The 17,848-nt window shown below is 38.6% G+C and overlaps 1 protein-coding gene across 3 annotated transcripts in view; it reads left to right on the top strand.

Moving 5' to 3' along the window:
- The window catches only part of Cul3 (cullin 3), a 74,215-nt gene extending 70,968 nt beyond the window's left edge, over positions 1-3,247 (top strand). For all 3 annotated transcript variants that reach the window (XM_051190552.1, XM_051190553.1, XM_051190554.1), the window contains one exon: positions 1,541-3,247. In XM_051190552.1, the coding sequence (XP_051046509.1) occupies positions 1,541-1,672 (132 nt within the window). In that variant the 3' untranslated portion in view covers positions 1,673-3,247. The remainder of the gene's footprint in view (positions 1-1,540) is intronic.
- Positions 3,248-17,848: the final 14,601 nt, after the last annotated feature.

Genomic DNA, 17,848 nt, shown 5'->3' with positions numbered 1-17,848 from the left:
ATAAAAATAGGTAAATACTATGTAAGGTAGGAATATCAAAGTGAAATGAGATAGCTTTTTATCCTGGTGTAAAAACAGGGTAGGGGTTCTGCATGTTGGTTGGAAAACACTAGGAGCCCATCAGAATTAGAGATTGTGTCTACAGCAGAGTGGTGATTTTAATTATAAAGTTGTGTTGGGATTTCCCAGGGGTTATCAAACCTTTATAGAAAGCCAGTTTTAGCCTGAGGATAACTGTAAGCAGCACATACAACTGTGACTAGATATAAATGATTTTATAAAAGCAAGTATTAGGGGATATTTTGGCCTATTAGTGCAGCTGATGACTCCTAGTTTATACTGATAGCAATTTCATCAAATAATTCTTATAAAATAGGGCTAAAAAATCCAGAGTTGAAGGTGCTTTTGAGAGTTGAAGTCATCTTGAATGCAGTCTAGGCTCTATAAGGAAGGAGACTATGTCTGAAATAGCTATTACAGTCTGGAAAATAGAGTTAAACATTGGCAATTTCAAATGAGTGGTAAGAAGATTTTTTTTAAATAGTAGGTTTATTAAGTGCACTGTGAGAATGCAGAGAGACTAAAGTTGGAAAAGGGGAACTACCTGTCAAGTCTAGCAAGACTAGAATGGTAATTGTGGAAGGATGGTAGATTGTAGTTGTAGAGTAGAATGCTGAAGACAACCTTGATCAACAAGAGTAAAAGAAAACCTGGTTTATGGGTACATGGTTAAGTGGGGTGGATTATTGAAATGTTCATGAGCTTTGAGGACAACAAGGTTTAGAGTCTCTCTTGTTCTGGTACTAATTGTTAATACCGACTTATTTTCCTTTATAAAATTAAACAGCCTACATTGCACTTAAAAGCATTAAACAAGTAAATATACATTCACACAACACACAACCAGTGATTGATAGCCATAGATCGTGGCTGCTAGTTACTAGAAGCACCATACTTAGAATCACTGAAGCTGGAGCAAAGAATTGATGGCAATATTGGGTGACATTGTTATAAGTCATTTTATCTGTTAACTTATCTCTGAGATACCAGAGCTGGGATCAGAAATCAGAAATTTGAACCTATGTAATCTGGGTCAGAGCTTGTGCTTGTAAACACAACATGCTGTGCTGCGCAGGTTCTGTGAACTGGGAAATAACCCAGAAGTATGATTAAACTGTATGCTGCTATGGGACTAGTGAAATCCAACTGTTCCTTTTTATTGTTCACATTTTGACACATGGAAATGTGTTCTGACCATCCATAACATTTACAAGTAAAGGCTTTAAAGGTTTTTCCTGTACTCTTTTTGTTTTAGTTAATTTATCTGTTATGTTGAGGCAGAGTGCTCTTTCAGCCTCAGGTTCCCAAGTGCTGAGATTATAGACTTTAGCCACCTAATTTAGTTGTACAGTCACTAAATTTTGGTCTTCTTGGCTTTAAAATGGCATGTCTACTCCAGTTTTTTTAAAAAAAGAGGGAATTTTGTGTGTTTATGTGGAAGTGTTTTAGTTAAAATTAGACTTGTACCTTCTCTTTTTAGGTAACTCAACAATTGAAGGCTCGATTCTTACCAAGTCCAGTTGTTATTAAGAAACGTATTGAAGGACTTATTGAGAGAGAATATTTGGCACGAACACCTGAGGATCGCAAAGTATACACATACGTAGCATAAAATGCATTCAGAAATTTGATTTATTCTTGGACTGTACTCTTCGCATGGACTGGGAAGTTCTTTTAAATCATTACTATTAAGACGACCATCTCTTCTGTTAAATTGCAGTACATGTTATAGACCACTCAGATCAAGCCTCTCCTCCCTCTGAGAGTTTTCAACATCAGTTGATTGAGCTTCAGGCTTTCCAACGTTATCCCTGTAGAGACCATCTTTACAGTTCCTCGGGAAAATGTGAATGTGCCGCGTTTTGTTTTCAATATTGTATGAAAACAGAAAAAAAAATAAATAAAAACCAATTTAGAAAACACAGCTCATTAAAATAAAATTGTTGGATTTCATTTCCCCAGGTCTTCAGTGTTGATGTAAATGTGTTTCTGTAGTGTTGCTTATTTAGCACTTTGCGCATTGTGTAAGTTGGGTAGCAAACGTGGCAAAAGAAATGCAAAATTCTCAGTTATCTTGCTCTGCTTGTGACATTTCCTTAGCTGGTATTGTTTAAAGGTTTGATAAACATACAAAGACCCAGGCATACAATTGGCGCATGCTTTATCCTAACCATTTGCACTTACTGATCTTACAGCCTTATGACCAAGAACCTTTGTTTGGACATGAATACATAACCTGGGTTGTTTTTCCCTATTGTAATTTGAGGTTTTCCAAATTCAGTTCTAAGATGACTAGGTTCTGCTCTGAGTTATTTCTAGAGAAAGAAAATATTTTAGTATGTATAAATTGTACAATAATTTTTTGCTGTTGTACTTACTGCTAATAGTGGATTGTATAGGGTGGTGTTTTTATTTCATTTATTGTAGACAAAAAATGAATTTAGTATTCACATACACACTAACTCAAGTATGTCAGAGCACAAAGGTGGCAGCTGGTTATATTTAATTCAGTCCCTTTGAAAAGCACATACATTCTACTCTTTGTTTATAAATATGTTAGCCCCCATCCCACACAAACACACAGTTTAAATACTTTAAATACTACTTTGGTAAAGCTATGGTACACCATTGTCTGTTTCAAAATACAATCTAAAGATGCAATAAATAGATTACCTTGATAGTTTGAAGGAAGTCTTCAGTTCTTACAGCTGTGTTTTGGAAAGTGATTAAGCAATATTTTTCAAATGTGATGATTCTTGGTATTTAGCTCTTCGTTGTCCTTTGAGGAGTCATTTTCATGTTTTCTGAGCTGTGCTTTGTGCTGGAGAATTGTGTTCGTTACTCTGTGCTTCCAACCATTTCTAAAGTTGGTTTCTACCCAGTTGATCTGCCAAGGATTATAGTTTGCTTTAACTTCAGAGTATTTTTATCTTTTATTTAATTTTATTCCTTTTTTTTTTTTTTCTCTTATAATGTTTTAGATATGTAATTGGGGGAAACCACTATAGATTTCTGTCAGAAAAATTAAATGTTACTGAGTTCAAGTAACCAACTCTCCATTGAATATCAATACTGTTGATACACTTACCAGAATGTATATTTCAGAAGATGGTTTCTGTTTAAATTTATGGTGAAGTTACAATAACTGAATTCTGATATGGATTAAAAACTCCACATAAATATTTTCCCCATGCGTCTTGAATTATAATTTTCCTTTTAGGCCTGCAAATATGCTTTTATTGGATTTAAATCCTTTTATCTGTAATGTACAGTTTAAACCTTATGATCTTGTTTCTACATGTGTTCCACATTCACATGAGACAGTGAAGGTGTGACCAATATGGACAGTGTTCTCAGTACACTTTGCTGTACTTGCACAGGTACCGCAGAACTAAAGAATTGCTTTATGGTATAGTTCAATTTTCACTAAGGAAACTGCTGTTTAACACTTGGAAAGTAAGGACAGTTCTGGTTGTCGGCAATCAGAAAAGCTATGAAAGCTTCAGTTATGAAGTCTTCTAAGTCAGACATTAAAAACAATGAAGTAGTAGATCAAACCATTAACATTCCATTTATGTCATCTTCAGTGTGACTTGCACAGATCAGGTCTAGCATATACGTAGGACATAAAGATTTGATATTTGTGCTTTTAGATGCTTGCTTCGGGGTAAAAGTAGATTTGCTGAGGAATGCTAGTTCTGCTATCTTACAAAATCCATGTGATGCATTTTGGTGTTTTTCCTCAGCAATAGTTCGTTGACATTTTTATCCCCTTTTAATGTTTTGAAAAGAATAATGTGACTAAAAATTTTGTGACTTGAATTTTAGGGAAAATTGATAATTTTTCCAGCTACAAAAATTATGTCACCTGTTCATTACTTGTTAATGTTGTAATTCTTTGCTGTCGTTTTTCATGGGGGCAGCATTTATTTTTAAATTGTCATTTAAAAGTTGAAAGTTTATTACAATTAGTAAACAGCCTCACAAAATAAAAAAAACAAAACAAAACAAAACATGGTTGTGATTACAAGGATTCTTTATGTTAGTGCATTTAACCAGAGACTTGAAGAGATGCATGTATGGGGCATTGTAAGTACAAGGCAGGAAGGCACCATTTTGAGACCTGGAAAATACTTTGTAGTGAGAATCTTGAACAGTGAAGCACTGTTGACTTTTGTTTTCTAAGTATGCTGGACAGACAGAAAGGCTTAGGTAAGAAACAGTGCCTCTTACAGTGTGTCCATTTCCAGAAACTAGTACCTTAGGCTTATGAATATCTAATTGCTCTATTTGCTTTTTAATGTTTTATGCTTAAGTCCAAACAATGCTTTTGGGGGTTTAATTTTGGATATACACTTTAAACAAATAATACAAGATTTTACCCTTGTCTGTCTGCTGTCCTTGATAGTAGCCTAATTTTATTCATGTTAAGTTTTTACACACCATAAGGTTCCCTCAGTCTTAGAAGGAAAGCCTCTCTGGGTATCTTTTGTAATGTGTTAACACTATATGGTAGTACTTCATTTAGTAAGTACTTCATAGTCTATTGATAAGAATGAAAGATGTAAACGGGGGGGGGGAAGTATAAGTGAAATTATAAGTTAGCAGAAGTAAAGTCACAGGTGACACTTGTGTGAGCATTTTGTTGTCAAATCGTCTAACATAACCATTGTATCAGTGTTATTCAGGATAACTGCTAAAAAATAGCCAAGCCAAGAGTTGGACCTTGGTTTAATTCTAAGTTAGGACTCTAGAGCTTGTCTATGACCCATGCAAATGGATATGATTTTCCATTTAAATCTGTCACTGTACTTCATTTGCATGAAGCAATGGTTGTAATGTGGAAATGTATCTTAGTCTGGAATTCTGCGTGTTTTTATTGGCCCATATTTAATGATACCAACCTCAGGTAGGAAGCAAGGATAATGATGGCTTTTATTTTTGAATATGTCCATTTAAAGGAAAATATACTCTAAAATGCCTAGTATGTAGGTTGCTCAAGGTAAGTTATTAAATTCTGCACTTAAAAATCCTTTCCTTATTGGATGGTTTTCTGTAACATGACTAATAAGAGACCCAGAGACAGATACTGGGGTCAAACTGAAGATGAGAGAAGCAGAGAAGCTAGTCACTAGCTCTTACCTCTACCTTAGGCTGAAAGGGCTGTGCTGTCCTCAACACGGCTGGAGAATAACTGCCTAAGACTGACTTCGCTTCTTCCTTCTATGCCACTCCAACCATATCACTACTACTGTCTCCATCTCCTTAATGCTGGTATTAAAAGTGTAATCCCAAGTGCTGAGATCACCTTTGAGCTGTTTCTCTTATAGACTGGATCAATTTTGTGTAGCCTCAGTGTGACCTTGAACTAACAGATCCGTCTGCCTCTGTCTCCCAAGTCCTGGATTAAAGGTATGTACCACTAACACCTGGCCTCTATGGCTAGTATGGATGCTTGGATTAAAGATGTGTATCACCACTGTCTGGCACTGTGGCTGTGGCTAGCTTTGCATTTTGATCTGCAGTGGCTTTATTAAATAGTTGATCACCAGTTTCCTATGCCAAATCATTTGTACAGAAGGTGTAGGACAGACACAGAATGACAGTGAATGTAATGATTGGTCATGAAGCTAACTCTTGGGAGAACTTAAAACATTTAATAACTCTTAGAAATGGCACATTTGTAAACTTGATATAAGTAATTTAATCCCTGATGTTTGGGTCTAACTTGATCCTGAGTGTGCCATACTGAAATGACTTGAAGTGTTAGACTTTCAAGTACACAAGAAGCTCCGAGGAGTGTATGCTGTGTTGCTAGTTAATGAAATCAAGTTCAACATTCTAATTAAGTTTACAGCTCATATAGCATGAAACTTTAACGTGCACAGATCTTACAATGTGAAAAGTTGAAACCCTGAGTCTCCAGATCCTTTTGCTGTTGTTGATTTCTCAATGAGTCTTTACCAAGATCTACTGTGGTGTGTGAGGCACTCTTAAGCCCTGATGCTTCAGGTCTTAGAAACATTGAGTTTCCTAAGTTAAAATTTGTGGAACAAAACTAAACTCGGGCATCAAACAAAAGTGTGTAGATAATTCACCTGGAAAACTTGAGGTGGTGCCTTAGAGTACCAATTTAGGGGCTTTATTGGGTGCATTTAATACAACTGATGATAATTGCAAAATCCACTTCACCAGTGTAAGTGAAAGTATAGATACCTTGTTGGCTCTGAGATTCTGCACTTTATTCAGTATATGTTTTATCTTCATTCTAGCTCTGAGCCACATTCTTTTATTTCCTGTTCATTATGTTTTAATTCTGAGGACCATATGAAGCAGAGAATGTATTTTTTTAAAAATTGCAAAAATTTATATAGCAAATGGTTTTAAGTTGATAGTCAAATGTTAACATGTTATTTTCATATCATATAATCTTGTCGCAATCTACCTAATGAAGTTTGATTATGTTTCACTGAAAATTATCTCCTAAAGTAGTACCCCCCCCCCCCCCCCGGGAAAGCAGGGAGTGTAAATTACTACAATTAATTTATGTGGTACAGAATTTCATGCAAATCAAATGTGCCAGCAGTGACTTAAATGTATTAAAAGACAAATGCAGCTTCTAGGACCCAGTTTCTTTTACTGATTAAAAAACAAGGAAAATAAGAAAAGGCCTGGAAAAACAAATGTATGCAAAGTCCCACTGATAGACTATTGCCTGTGTTTTTAATGACTTCATGTACCATCTCCAATGGTGTGTACAGAGTGGGCATAACTTTGCAAGTTGAATTTGGATCTTGATTTTTCTTGTCATTTTGGTGAAAGTTTGTATTGGCTTATAGTGTCCTTGTTACTGAAACAGCATGTACAGAAAAGTAACATGTATATTGGTGTATATGTTATGTACATATTCTTTACTGTTTGCACAAAAATATCAGGTATCAACATCTATGGAGTTAATAGTTCTCTGTTAGCCTAATGTTTTAAAGGTAGAATCATAGACAAAACAGTAGTGAGAAGCTTAGCTAAAGAACAAAATGTGGAGTGAGATAAAATTCAGTGTGTTCCAATGCAGCTCTAGAAGAGGTACAATACAGCGTGTGTAACAGCAAGAAGACATCGAGACTATGATGTTTAAATGAAATGGGTGGGAGAGAAACTGAAGAAGATTCAATTTCAGAATTCAGAAATTCATTTTTGCATCATTCCTAAGAAAAGCTTTTTTTTTTTTTTTTTTTTTTTTTTTTAAGCAAAGATATGTATTCCTGTTAGAAGGCATCCATCTATATTCAGCTGGCTTGAGCCCATTAAAAGAACAGTTTATTTCAAGGGAGTGAAGGTTTGTTGTCACAAAGGTTAGAGAAGAGTACTACAAACTAAAAGGCAGTTCAAGAAGGGGAGTGACCCTACCCTAATTGCTCTTAAGAAAAGCTTGGAGTAGAGAGTTGCCCCATCTGAAGTTTATGCTTTTGTAGAGCAAGGTGAGGCTCTAGGACTGCTATGCTTGGGAACAATTACCTAGGTTATTTAACAAAATGGGCTCATAGTCAGAGGTTACATTTGTCTCAGCGAAGCTATTGTTAATCTTCATTGGGAGAGTAGTGTCAGTCATGACATCTCTACAGTAGAAAGGCAAACTATGGTGTCTGAATTAAGTATTGTCACTAAGAGAAAGTGAGCTTAGAAACCTAATTGAGTGACTTATACTAGTCCAAATTTAGTTAGCAGTATTAGATAACCAAGTAAAAAAGCAAGTGCCCACTGATTGAGTTTGGAATTTGTTCCACTAGAACCATGGGTTATGAAGTGACTTGGGATAGCAGAAATTGAAATTTGTATAGCCGACTTAGCAAATTATAACCGTTAAGTATAGGCCACTGATCTATCAGTTGTCAATCATGATGGTTTGATGGGGTTCTATTTTTAGCCATTGGTTTGAAGAGAGTTTATATGCTTGAATATTAAGGTAACTTCCAGAAGAATGTAATATTCTTGATTTCCTAGTTCCCCAGTTTTAATTTTTGGGTTATTATTCAGTAATGAGCATTCATAGAATTATCCAGTAAAAAAGTTAGATAGGTGTCAGCTTGGCTCACATATTACGTATAAGTATATAAAACCCACAAGCTCTTAAAATCCGACTTCAGTTTTTAAGGTTAATGAATCAGAAACTCCCTCTGGCTCTAACACCACCTTCCAGCCTCTACTGATGTCAAGATGCAGGTGGCATTGCAGCCCTCATGGAAGGTTATTTTCTATCTGGGTTCTATAAGAGTGAAGCTTTGCTTTACTAAGGAACCCTGGTTACTAAGGAAACAGCTCTTAGTACAGAACTTGCTTGTCAGTTTGCAGTAACAGCTCATTTCCTACCCATTGATGAGAGCAGCAGTCATTTATGAAACATTATACAGGTTGGGTGCCTCCACTTCGATAAAAGTAACCCTGCATCTGAGCCTAAGCTGCCTTTTAGCTTTCCTATATAATACTCTGATCAACTAGCCTTATCATCTATATAAACTAGATTAAGGTATGCTTTCAATTTTAACTTCCAAAAGTATACCTAAAGTCCCATTTCCCCTGCTTTTTACAATCAAGGTCAAAATACAAAGTATTAAAATAATTATAAAGCAATTATACTGAAATCCAGTTTCATGTCAGTTCTTTTGAACATGTATGTCTATATGTTGGGACACAAGGGTCTGGGTATATTTGTATATGCTTGATTAGTGAATAATTAGTTTTGGGGTTTTTTGTTTGTTTGATTGATTGATTGTTTTGTTTTGAGACAGGGTTTCTCTGTGTAGCTTTGGACACTGTCCTGGCACTCACTCTGTGGACAGGCTGGTCTCGAATTCACAGAGATCCATCTGTCTCTGCCTCCCAAGTGCTGTGGTTAAAAGCATGCACCACCACTGCCTGGTTAGAGAATAGATCTTAAAGATTAGTAAATAACTGATGGGGAAAAGATTTTTTTTTTTTTTGCTCTATGTCTTATTATATATACAGTAAGTTGAATATCAGACCATAATAAAATGAAGCCCTAGTTGGTATTTGATAAGAAATCATTATGAAATACCAACAAATTCTACTAGGAATATATATATATACACACACACACACACACACACACATAACCCACACCCACATACCCGGAACTTTACAATAAATTTACTTACTAAGGAATTGTGTTAATTTCCCATTGCTAGTTGTATCAAATTTCATACTTTGCTTTTTTTTTTTTTAAAAAAAAAAGTGTACTATAAATGCATGAATATAAAAAGATGTCTCCATTTTGACAAAAAGTCCCATTTTTTTCCATTGCAACCAGAGGTTGATATGATTTATATTCCTGTTGTAATTTCTGTATTGGTTTTAGACAACTGTGTGTAACTAATTTAAAGTTGTTTCTCTAGATTGAACTCTTAATTCTTTTTTTAAGGTGTGCACCATCCTCAAAATATTAAAATGTTTTAAATGTTTTTATTAACTTATTTTTTACATTCCAATTCTAGTTTCCCCTCCTTCCTCTCCTTCCGCTCCCCCACCCCACTCCATCTGCTCCTTAGAGAGGGTAAGGCTTCTCTAGGAAGTCTACTAAATCTGTCCAATCACCTAGTGGCACCTCTCCAGCTCCCACACCCCTGTGTCTAGACTGAGCAAGGTATCTCTCCATATAGAATGGGCTCCACTAAGTCAGTTTATGCATTAGAGTTAGATCTTGGACCCACTGCCAGTGGCCTCTTATATTGTTCCAGTCACACCATTGTCACCTGTATTAAGGGAGTGTAGTTCGGTCTTATGCAGGTTCCCCGTTTGTCAGACCTGAGTCTCACTAGCTCAGGTCAGCTGTGAACTCTAATTCTTTAATTCAATAAAGTTCAATCAAAAAAGTGGCTCGAAAAAAAAGTGAAGTCAAAAGAGGAAAAGAGGACGTAGAGCACAGGTGACTCTCATCAAGTTCTAGCTCATTCTTGCTCAATGCATGGTGCACACAACTATTTTTGGAAGTTACCTCTGTTGGTGGTATGAATTCCCAGGTGTAACTGGGCTGTTGTAAAAGGAACATCTCCAACCTGTTATTTGATATGTGTGTTGTACATAGCCTAGTTTTAAAGGATGTGAGTGCAATGAATTATAAATTACACTAACATTTTGTTTTTCTATAGTATCTACTTTACCCTATTTGTCATTTTGGAAATTTTGAATTTTGGTGTTAGAATTTAGGTACTGGAGACTCAACAAGGAGCAAAATAGGCAAAAAAAAAAAAAAAAAAAAACTTGAAGAAATGCATACTGAGAATAACAACTGTAGACAGAATTTTGTGGATATGCTGTGACAGCATATGAAGTATTCAGGGGTGAGGAGTAACTGCATGGTGGAAAGGGTAAATTGTCCCTTTAGACAAGATGACAAGAGTAAATCTTAATGAAAAGGAGATGCTTCAAGGTGGGTCTTGAGTAAACCATGTCAGTATGAAAGTTCTGGCAGAGAGAGAAGACCAATCAATACCTCATCTGGAGATGACTAGGGAGGTTGGCATCCCAGGTGCAGAATACAAGAAGAGGGTGGAATGGGCACACAAGAAGGAAAGACTCCAAAGTACAAGGCTCTAAAGTCTACAGGAGGAACTGCAGCTTTTACTCCATTGCAAGGGTTATAATCAGTGGCACAGACCAGTGTTTGCCAGGGCATGGCTATTGCCATTTTGCCCATCTGAATCAATGTCCAGCAAATCAATGCTGGGATCAGGTTAAGAAGTGGCCATTGTAAGAACGTGGACTCTGCCCAACATTACCTGGGATGTGGGAGAAAAATATGTCACTTAAAGGCTTTCGGTGTGAGAGGCTGTGAACAATTTTGCCATTACCATTAGGAGCTTTAAAGTGGTTTTATTTTTCTTTTTGCACTTGCCTAATTACTATTGATTTTTAAACATAATGTATTTTTATTTTTCATGTATTGGTGTTCTGCTTGTATGAATGCCTGCCTGTGTGAGGGCGTTGAGTTTCCTGGAACTGGAGTTACAGACAGTTGTAACCTGTCATGTGGGTACTGGAAATTGAACCCAGGTTCTCTAGAAGAGCAATCAGTGCTCTTAACCACTGAGCCATCTCTCCAGCCCCAGCTTGTTTATTTTTAACAGACTTTCTTTTGGAGTCATTTTAAATGCATGGGAAAATTGATCATTTTGAGAGAGGGGAATCGAGAAGTCAGTGTGGAGCCTTGCTGTTTCTGTGGCCAGAGACCAATGAACAATGTACTGTACACCTGGGGCCTGGGGAAAGGGAATGGGCTGGAAGCGCAGTTAAAGGAATCATCGCTGTGGGTGTCATTTAAAGCCCAAATGCATACCCATGATGCATTGCCTTTCTCCAAGGATACTGGCCATCTGTGTTCTTGAGGATGGCCTCTTACCTGATAACCGGACATTCAGCTTTGTTAGTGGATGACACAAGTCGCCACAGGGAAGCAAGAATTTCTGGTCATGTTGCAGCTCTACTGGCTCACAAACTGCACTACAGTCAGGCAGTTCCTCCAGCAGTAGGTGCCAGCAAAATACTGCTTTCTCTGGTGATGGGTTTCTTTTTTTCTTTGAAAGATTTATTTCTGTGTCTGCGCACTATGTGTGTGCAATGCCACCAGAGGCCAGAAGGAGTCAGATCCTCAGGAACTAGAGTTACAGGTGGTTGCCTCACACTGTAGTTACTGGGAGCTGAACCCAGATCCTTCGGTAGAGCAGCCAGTGCTCTTAGCTGCTGAGCCATCTCTCCAGTTCTGGTATTAAGCCCTTAATGTTGCTTTAGTAGCTTATCAGATACTGCCTTTGTTGGCTTGCACCCTAGCCAAAAATTGCTGCTGTTCCACCCTTTTCTTGACATACCACATGCATGCATGCATGCACGCACACACACAAATGCATTTTAAGCAGCTCCAGTAAAATAACTGCTTGACTTTTGTCCCTTATAACTTTTAGAGCAACCTGTTTGAGGTCACATGTGGAAGCTCATTAAATTAGCAGGATGCTGCCTCTAGTATCTGATTCCAGCAATGTCTGCAGAGATACCTCAACCCCTTCTACAGCCCAGTTCCTTCTGTCAGCTCACCACCTACTCCACTGGTCCAAAACCTGGTACTTCGTTCACCAAGGTCTTCCCAGCACAGACAGCATCTGTTCAGACATTGATCATACCGTGGCACATACCTCTTTATACTTCCCCACAGCCCTTGGCTCACCAGAGGCTTGCTCTTATTTGTCTGTGAGCAGAAATAAGCAGATGCTTCTCTCACCCTCTTCATTGAGAGGTCTAAACCCCAACATGCTTGTTAGTTTGTCCTTAAGTACTCTGCCTAAGCCCTGGAGTACCCAGCAGAATTCTGGTTTCATGGTTATTCTCCCAATAGTAGCTGACATACTCCTTATACTAAATCATTTAGTGATTCTCTGTGTTAAAACTAGCTGTGGATAATTTTCTGTTTGCAATCTGTCTCCTAGTATACCCAGACTAACAAAGGAATTGAGAATAGAGAGAAGGGTTAGGGGAAGGCCTCTAAGATGCTTAATTGGTAGGAAGTTGGGATAGTCAACCAACTTGCAATCCAAAGCCATGCTGCCTTCCAGGTCCCCAGGGATAAACTTCCCACTATGTGCAGGAACAGACAACTTTGTTTGGAGTATCACTAACTAAGTCTTGTAAACTTTGGAGTTTGTGTGGTTTTCAAATTACTAGAATCATCGGCTATTGTAAATAAAGAAAGCATAAGATCAGGATGTCTACTGATGTTGCTTTGTATGTCTTTAGTGTGTTACTGTTGTAAGAACTGGAGGGTTCAGTGAGTAGAACCGGGAAGAGCTCACTGTCACAAAAATGCCCATTATGATGAGAAACGCACAGTAAACATGGAAAGAAGTGCATAAACAAGTATGTTTTCTGAAGGAATTGTAAGTACATGAAAGAGTGGCAGGAATAGATTCAAATGGCATCTATGGTTAGGAAGTCCTTTTGGAAGGTGGTATATAGGCTGAACCTAAATGGGGACACAGGTAAACAAATCTCTGGGCTAAGAGCATCTTTGTTAGAATGTATAGCAAATAAAAGAGTTGACAAAGAAGACAACTGAATTAGTAGTGGGTAGAAGACACATAAGACAGGAGGAGAAGGTAGAGTGATGTCAATATAGAAGTGATCCCCAGTGCCTTAACAGGAAGCTTAACCCTATGTGGCTCGTGTTTTGAGACCTTCATAACCTCCAACTCCCAACACATTTGGCTTTTACTCTCCTATGAGCATTTCCTCTCACACTTAAAGAATATCTCAGCGCTTGTCCCCTCATTCTTCCTGTTTTACCTCCAGTCATGTGTGTTCTTGTGTCCAGCTAAGCGGAAGCAGCATCTTAAGGGTGGTAGTTCTTCAGAAAACGTGTGCCCACAGAATGTGTCTATCTTGCCATGTTTGTCTTCTCTAGAAATTCTTCTCTCCACCATGTTTGCATTGCTGAGGCCTTTGAATGGGGGTTAAGTAATGAGGGCAGAACCTGTAAGCACACAGCAAGACAGGGGCCTGTATGGAGCCTCTGCAAGTTCTCTCTAGATACCACACCTGCCTGAACCAGGACCTTGGTCTCCCTGCCCTGGAGAACCTCAGCATTTCTGTTGTTTATCAATGTCCCAGTTTATGGCAGTTTGTCACGGTAACTGGAATAAACTAAAGCATACTCTCATCATAAAGAAAAGAACTTGGAAGTCTAAAGGGTGCTGCTCCCAAATGCAGCCTCCTGTCACTTTAGTTTATCCACTAATTAGTGTTTCCTGCTAAAAACGCTGACATGTAACTACTCACGAATATTTGCACGTCTTAGTTTTAGCAGAAATCTTTTTTATGACATTGATTATAAAAATATGTGCATATATGGATTTATAATTAGTTTGATTACTTTATTTAATTACTACACTTAAGTATGAGTTGTTCCCACCCTGTGCAGAACACAAGTCTCCTAGGTAGTCTCCCGAGTCCCTGGATGGAGCAGACCCACACAAGCCCTTTTGTTACTGTGTTTCCTAATTTTCAGTGTGGTGCACAAGAAAGTTACTACCCCGGGGATTGTCTTTGCTTCATTGTCCATTTGGAGGCACGAGGGGGAGAAGTCATGCCTTTTCCTTCACTGGCTTTTGTACTGCCTTAGACTCCTCTGGCCATCATGTAGCGTCCGTATCTCCATAGCTCTCCTTCTGCTGTACCTTTCTGGCTCTAACCCTTCCTGTGCCCTCTTTGAAGAGCTCTGAGATGTTACGTCAGCCCTAACTGGGGAATTCTGGATAGTCTTCCTGCTCAAGATTATTTAAATTAACCTGAGCTGTTGTGTGCTCTGGGGATTAGCATATAAGCATCTCAGGGAAGCCATTATGTAGTATATTATACCAAGTAAATTAATTACTTTTGCTTTTTGTGATAAGTCAACATTAAAATAAGGCAAATCGTTTGACTTATTTATTTCTTTCTTTGTATGTTTATTTTGTTTGTTTGTTTGTTTCAAATGGGAACCTGAGGGATTTAACAGCTTCTGCTTAATAATGTGATATGTGTTAATTAGCATGACATCAAGAGATATATAGATCCTGTTCTTTCCTTTCACATTGATTAGTTTTTTGTTGCAAATGCTGGAGTATTATCTATGACCTATTGAAAGACCATCCGTGGACCAGCAAGATGGCTCAAAGGGCAAGGATGCTTACCACCCTGCCTGATGATCTGAGTTCAGTCACCAGGACCTACACTTGGAGCCCATGGCAAATGGAGTCAGCCAGCTCCTGAAAGTTATTCTCTGACTTACACACACACTAACAATGAAGTAAATTTAAATTTAAAATTAGACTTATTTCCTTTTTGTTGTTTTAAGATTTCTTCCTTTATTTTAGATATGTTCATGATCCCATGCATGTGGCTTATCTTTTTATTGTTTTAGCATTGTATGAATTTTAAATGTTAGCAAAGTCCAACTTTCCTGTCCTTCATGGAGTGCATTTTTGTATTCAGCAGAAAAGCTCATTGCCAAGTCCAAGGTCAAAGGGCTTCTTCTCTCTTCCAGACAACTCTCTAAAGACTTTATATATAGGTTTTTTTTTTTTTTTTTTTTTTTTTTTTTTGTTTAAATTTAGGCATATAACCCACTTGAGTTCCTTTCTGTGAAAGGTGCAAGAGTCTTTTTTTCCTGCCTGCTTTCTTCCTTGCTCATTTGCTTCCCACATAGAGGTTTATGTCAAAGTGCCCGTTGTTGGAAAGTCTGTCCTTTCCTGTTGAATTGCCTTTTCTCCTTCATTTGAATTGATTTGACTGAATGTCTTACTTGGCCCTTACCTTTCCTCCATTGATCTATCTGTCTATTCTCTGTCATCTTTGCTGTTAGCAGTTTATAACCAGTTTTGAAGGCAGGGGCATCAGGCCTGCAATTTAATCATGAGGTTTTCAGCAAGTGACTTATTTAGATGTAGTTCCCTCTTGAAATTATTACTATTTTTTGTACATAGTGAATTTGTCATCTTGCTGCATTTCATGATAAAGTAGGAAACCCAGAAGGTCCTCTTTCTCTCTAATCTGTGTTTGTTTGCATGAAATAGCAAAACAAGACTAAGTGGATCCCACTCCCATTAATTCTCAAGCAGCCATGAAGACTAAAACTGTGGAGTTGGGGGGTGAGGAGGTGGGGAGGATCTGGGAGAAGTTGGAGGAAGGGAAATGGTGATCAGAATGTATTAAATGAATAATGCTATATATAAATATATATTTATCATAATATTACACACAGATTCAGTCTAAGGATGGATCGGCTATCGGGGCTCCCCCTGCTCTCCTGTGCCTTCAGCCACATATATTAGCCAGTGTGGAAAGAAAGTTCTCTCTCAATCTTGAAAAATGAAAACTAGGTTCCAGTTCTAACCAGCAGTCATAAGCATCTACTTGAGACAAATAGAGCTGATGTATTTCCCACAGGTCATTTTGTAGAGGAAAGACCCCTTATTAGGTGACTTCCCTCCATCATGGGAAAAGAAGAAACATACTACCTTCCTAAGCCTACAATGGACCGCTACGGGCTCAGAAGGGGGAGACACATTTCCTGACCCAGCATAAGATGTAAGCTGGGGTTGCTGTAGGCTGACCACCATGGACATTGCAAAGCCCATGTTCTACCACCCTAGGTGATGATGGGGAATCCTATGCACAGAACTGGCCACGTGGAAATGATGGCAAACTGAATATCAGCACATGGCTCCAGGATAGAATTAACATGGAAACCAGAGAACAATGGCACACTATTTTAAAACTGTGTTTCAGACTCACTGATTCAAAGATATTTGAACGGTAAACCAATATTGTCAGGGAAAAGGCTTTGACTACAAAAGCAAAGACTCGTTGAAAATTTTAAAAAAAATGTCAAAATATTCTCAATTTACTAAAGTCACTGAAAGGAATATGTATTCCCTAAAATGAAATAATGGTTTGACTAGTAAAGAACTCCAGGAGTCCAAAACAACAGAAAGGGAGAGAGAAGCAAGGAGGGAGGGAAAGGGCAGACACTAGAGAGGAGGAAGAATTTAGAAAAGCCTCCATGTTCCTGAAATAAAAAACACTAGGAAGCAAGCAGTAGACACTAAAAGAATTCCCCAAGTTTAAGAACCAATGAATTCTAGCACCAAACACTTCATACATGCTCAGTAGGGTTGTTTTAAAAGTTGAAACAAATTAGAAGTCACTCACTTGCCCCCACCAACAAAGTACATGTTCTGCAAACTAAGCAAATAAAGAATTGCTTGCTGCGGGGTTGGAGGGATGGGGGTTAGGGACTGAGGGGGGCGGTTCTCAGAATTTCATACCGTAAAATCCAAGGGTCCTCACTGAGGCCAAAGAGCATACAGCGTTCTGAAATGAATTCCTTTGAAGTCCTCCAGCCTAAAGTAAGTGTGAATCTGAACTTCAATTTGAAAAACTTGAGCATGGACTCTCAATGACAAAGAGCAAAGAAGGTCACGGCCCACCCAGGAGGACTAAGTCAGGGTGTGGAATTTGACAGATTCATATGTGAGAAGAAGCTCTCTAATAAGTAAGCCTAGGAACACTTGTAAATTTTAGTTCAACCGATTTTAAGCCAATTTGGTTTGAAACAATCATTTACACACTAACTAGGCTTAACCTGGTGTCGGGGTCATGAGTTTGCCGGCAGTGGGTTCATGCAACCTCCCTTTTCTGCCGGCCATGCTCTCCACTGCCTGCCATGCTCTCCATTGCCTGCAATACTCTCCACTGCCTGCCTGCAATGCTCTCCACTGCCTGCCTGCAATACTCTCCACTGCCTGCCTGCAATGCTCTCCACTGCCTGCCTGCAATGCTCTCCACTGCCTGCCTGCAATGCTCTCCACCGCCTGCCATGCTCTCCACCGCCCGCCATGCTCTCCACTGCCTGCCATGCTATCCAGAGCAGGAGTCTAGATAATATACGATCCTCAGAGACTCATTTGTCCTCAAGTTGGACCTTGGATGCCACTGACCGGAACCTGGTACACAGTGGCAGTCCCGTGTTCCTCTGGATGTGTGGCCGATATCTGCTTCTGGCTTCCGGAAGAGGAAACCCCACAATTTGTTTTTATAGACTCTATGGGGTCCTAGTTCCCTTCCTGCTTCTCAGTTGTCACTGAAGCTGGCTGAAGGTCACACTTCTCACACTACAGTCTTGACTTTACCTGCTCCTTGCCAGTCCAGTGAAGTTCAGGGTCCTCTTGGCTTTGATGAAGGCTGAGAC

Source organism: Phodopus roborovskii, unplaced genomic scaffold (assembly GCF_943737965.1).
Source record: "Phodopus roborovskii unplaced genomic scaffold, PHOROB, whole genome shotgun sequence".
NCBI classification, from domain to species: Eukaryota; Metazoa; Chordata; class Mammalia; order Rodentia; family Cricetidae; genus Phodopus; species Phodopus roborovskii.
The sequence above is the reverse complement of the archived record's forward strand: the minus strand, read 5'-3'. Positions and strand labels throughout refer to the sequence as shown.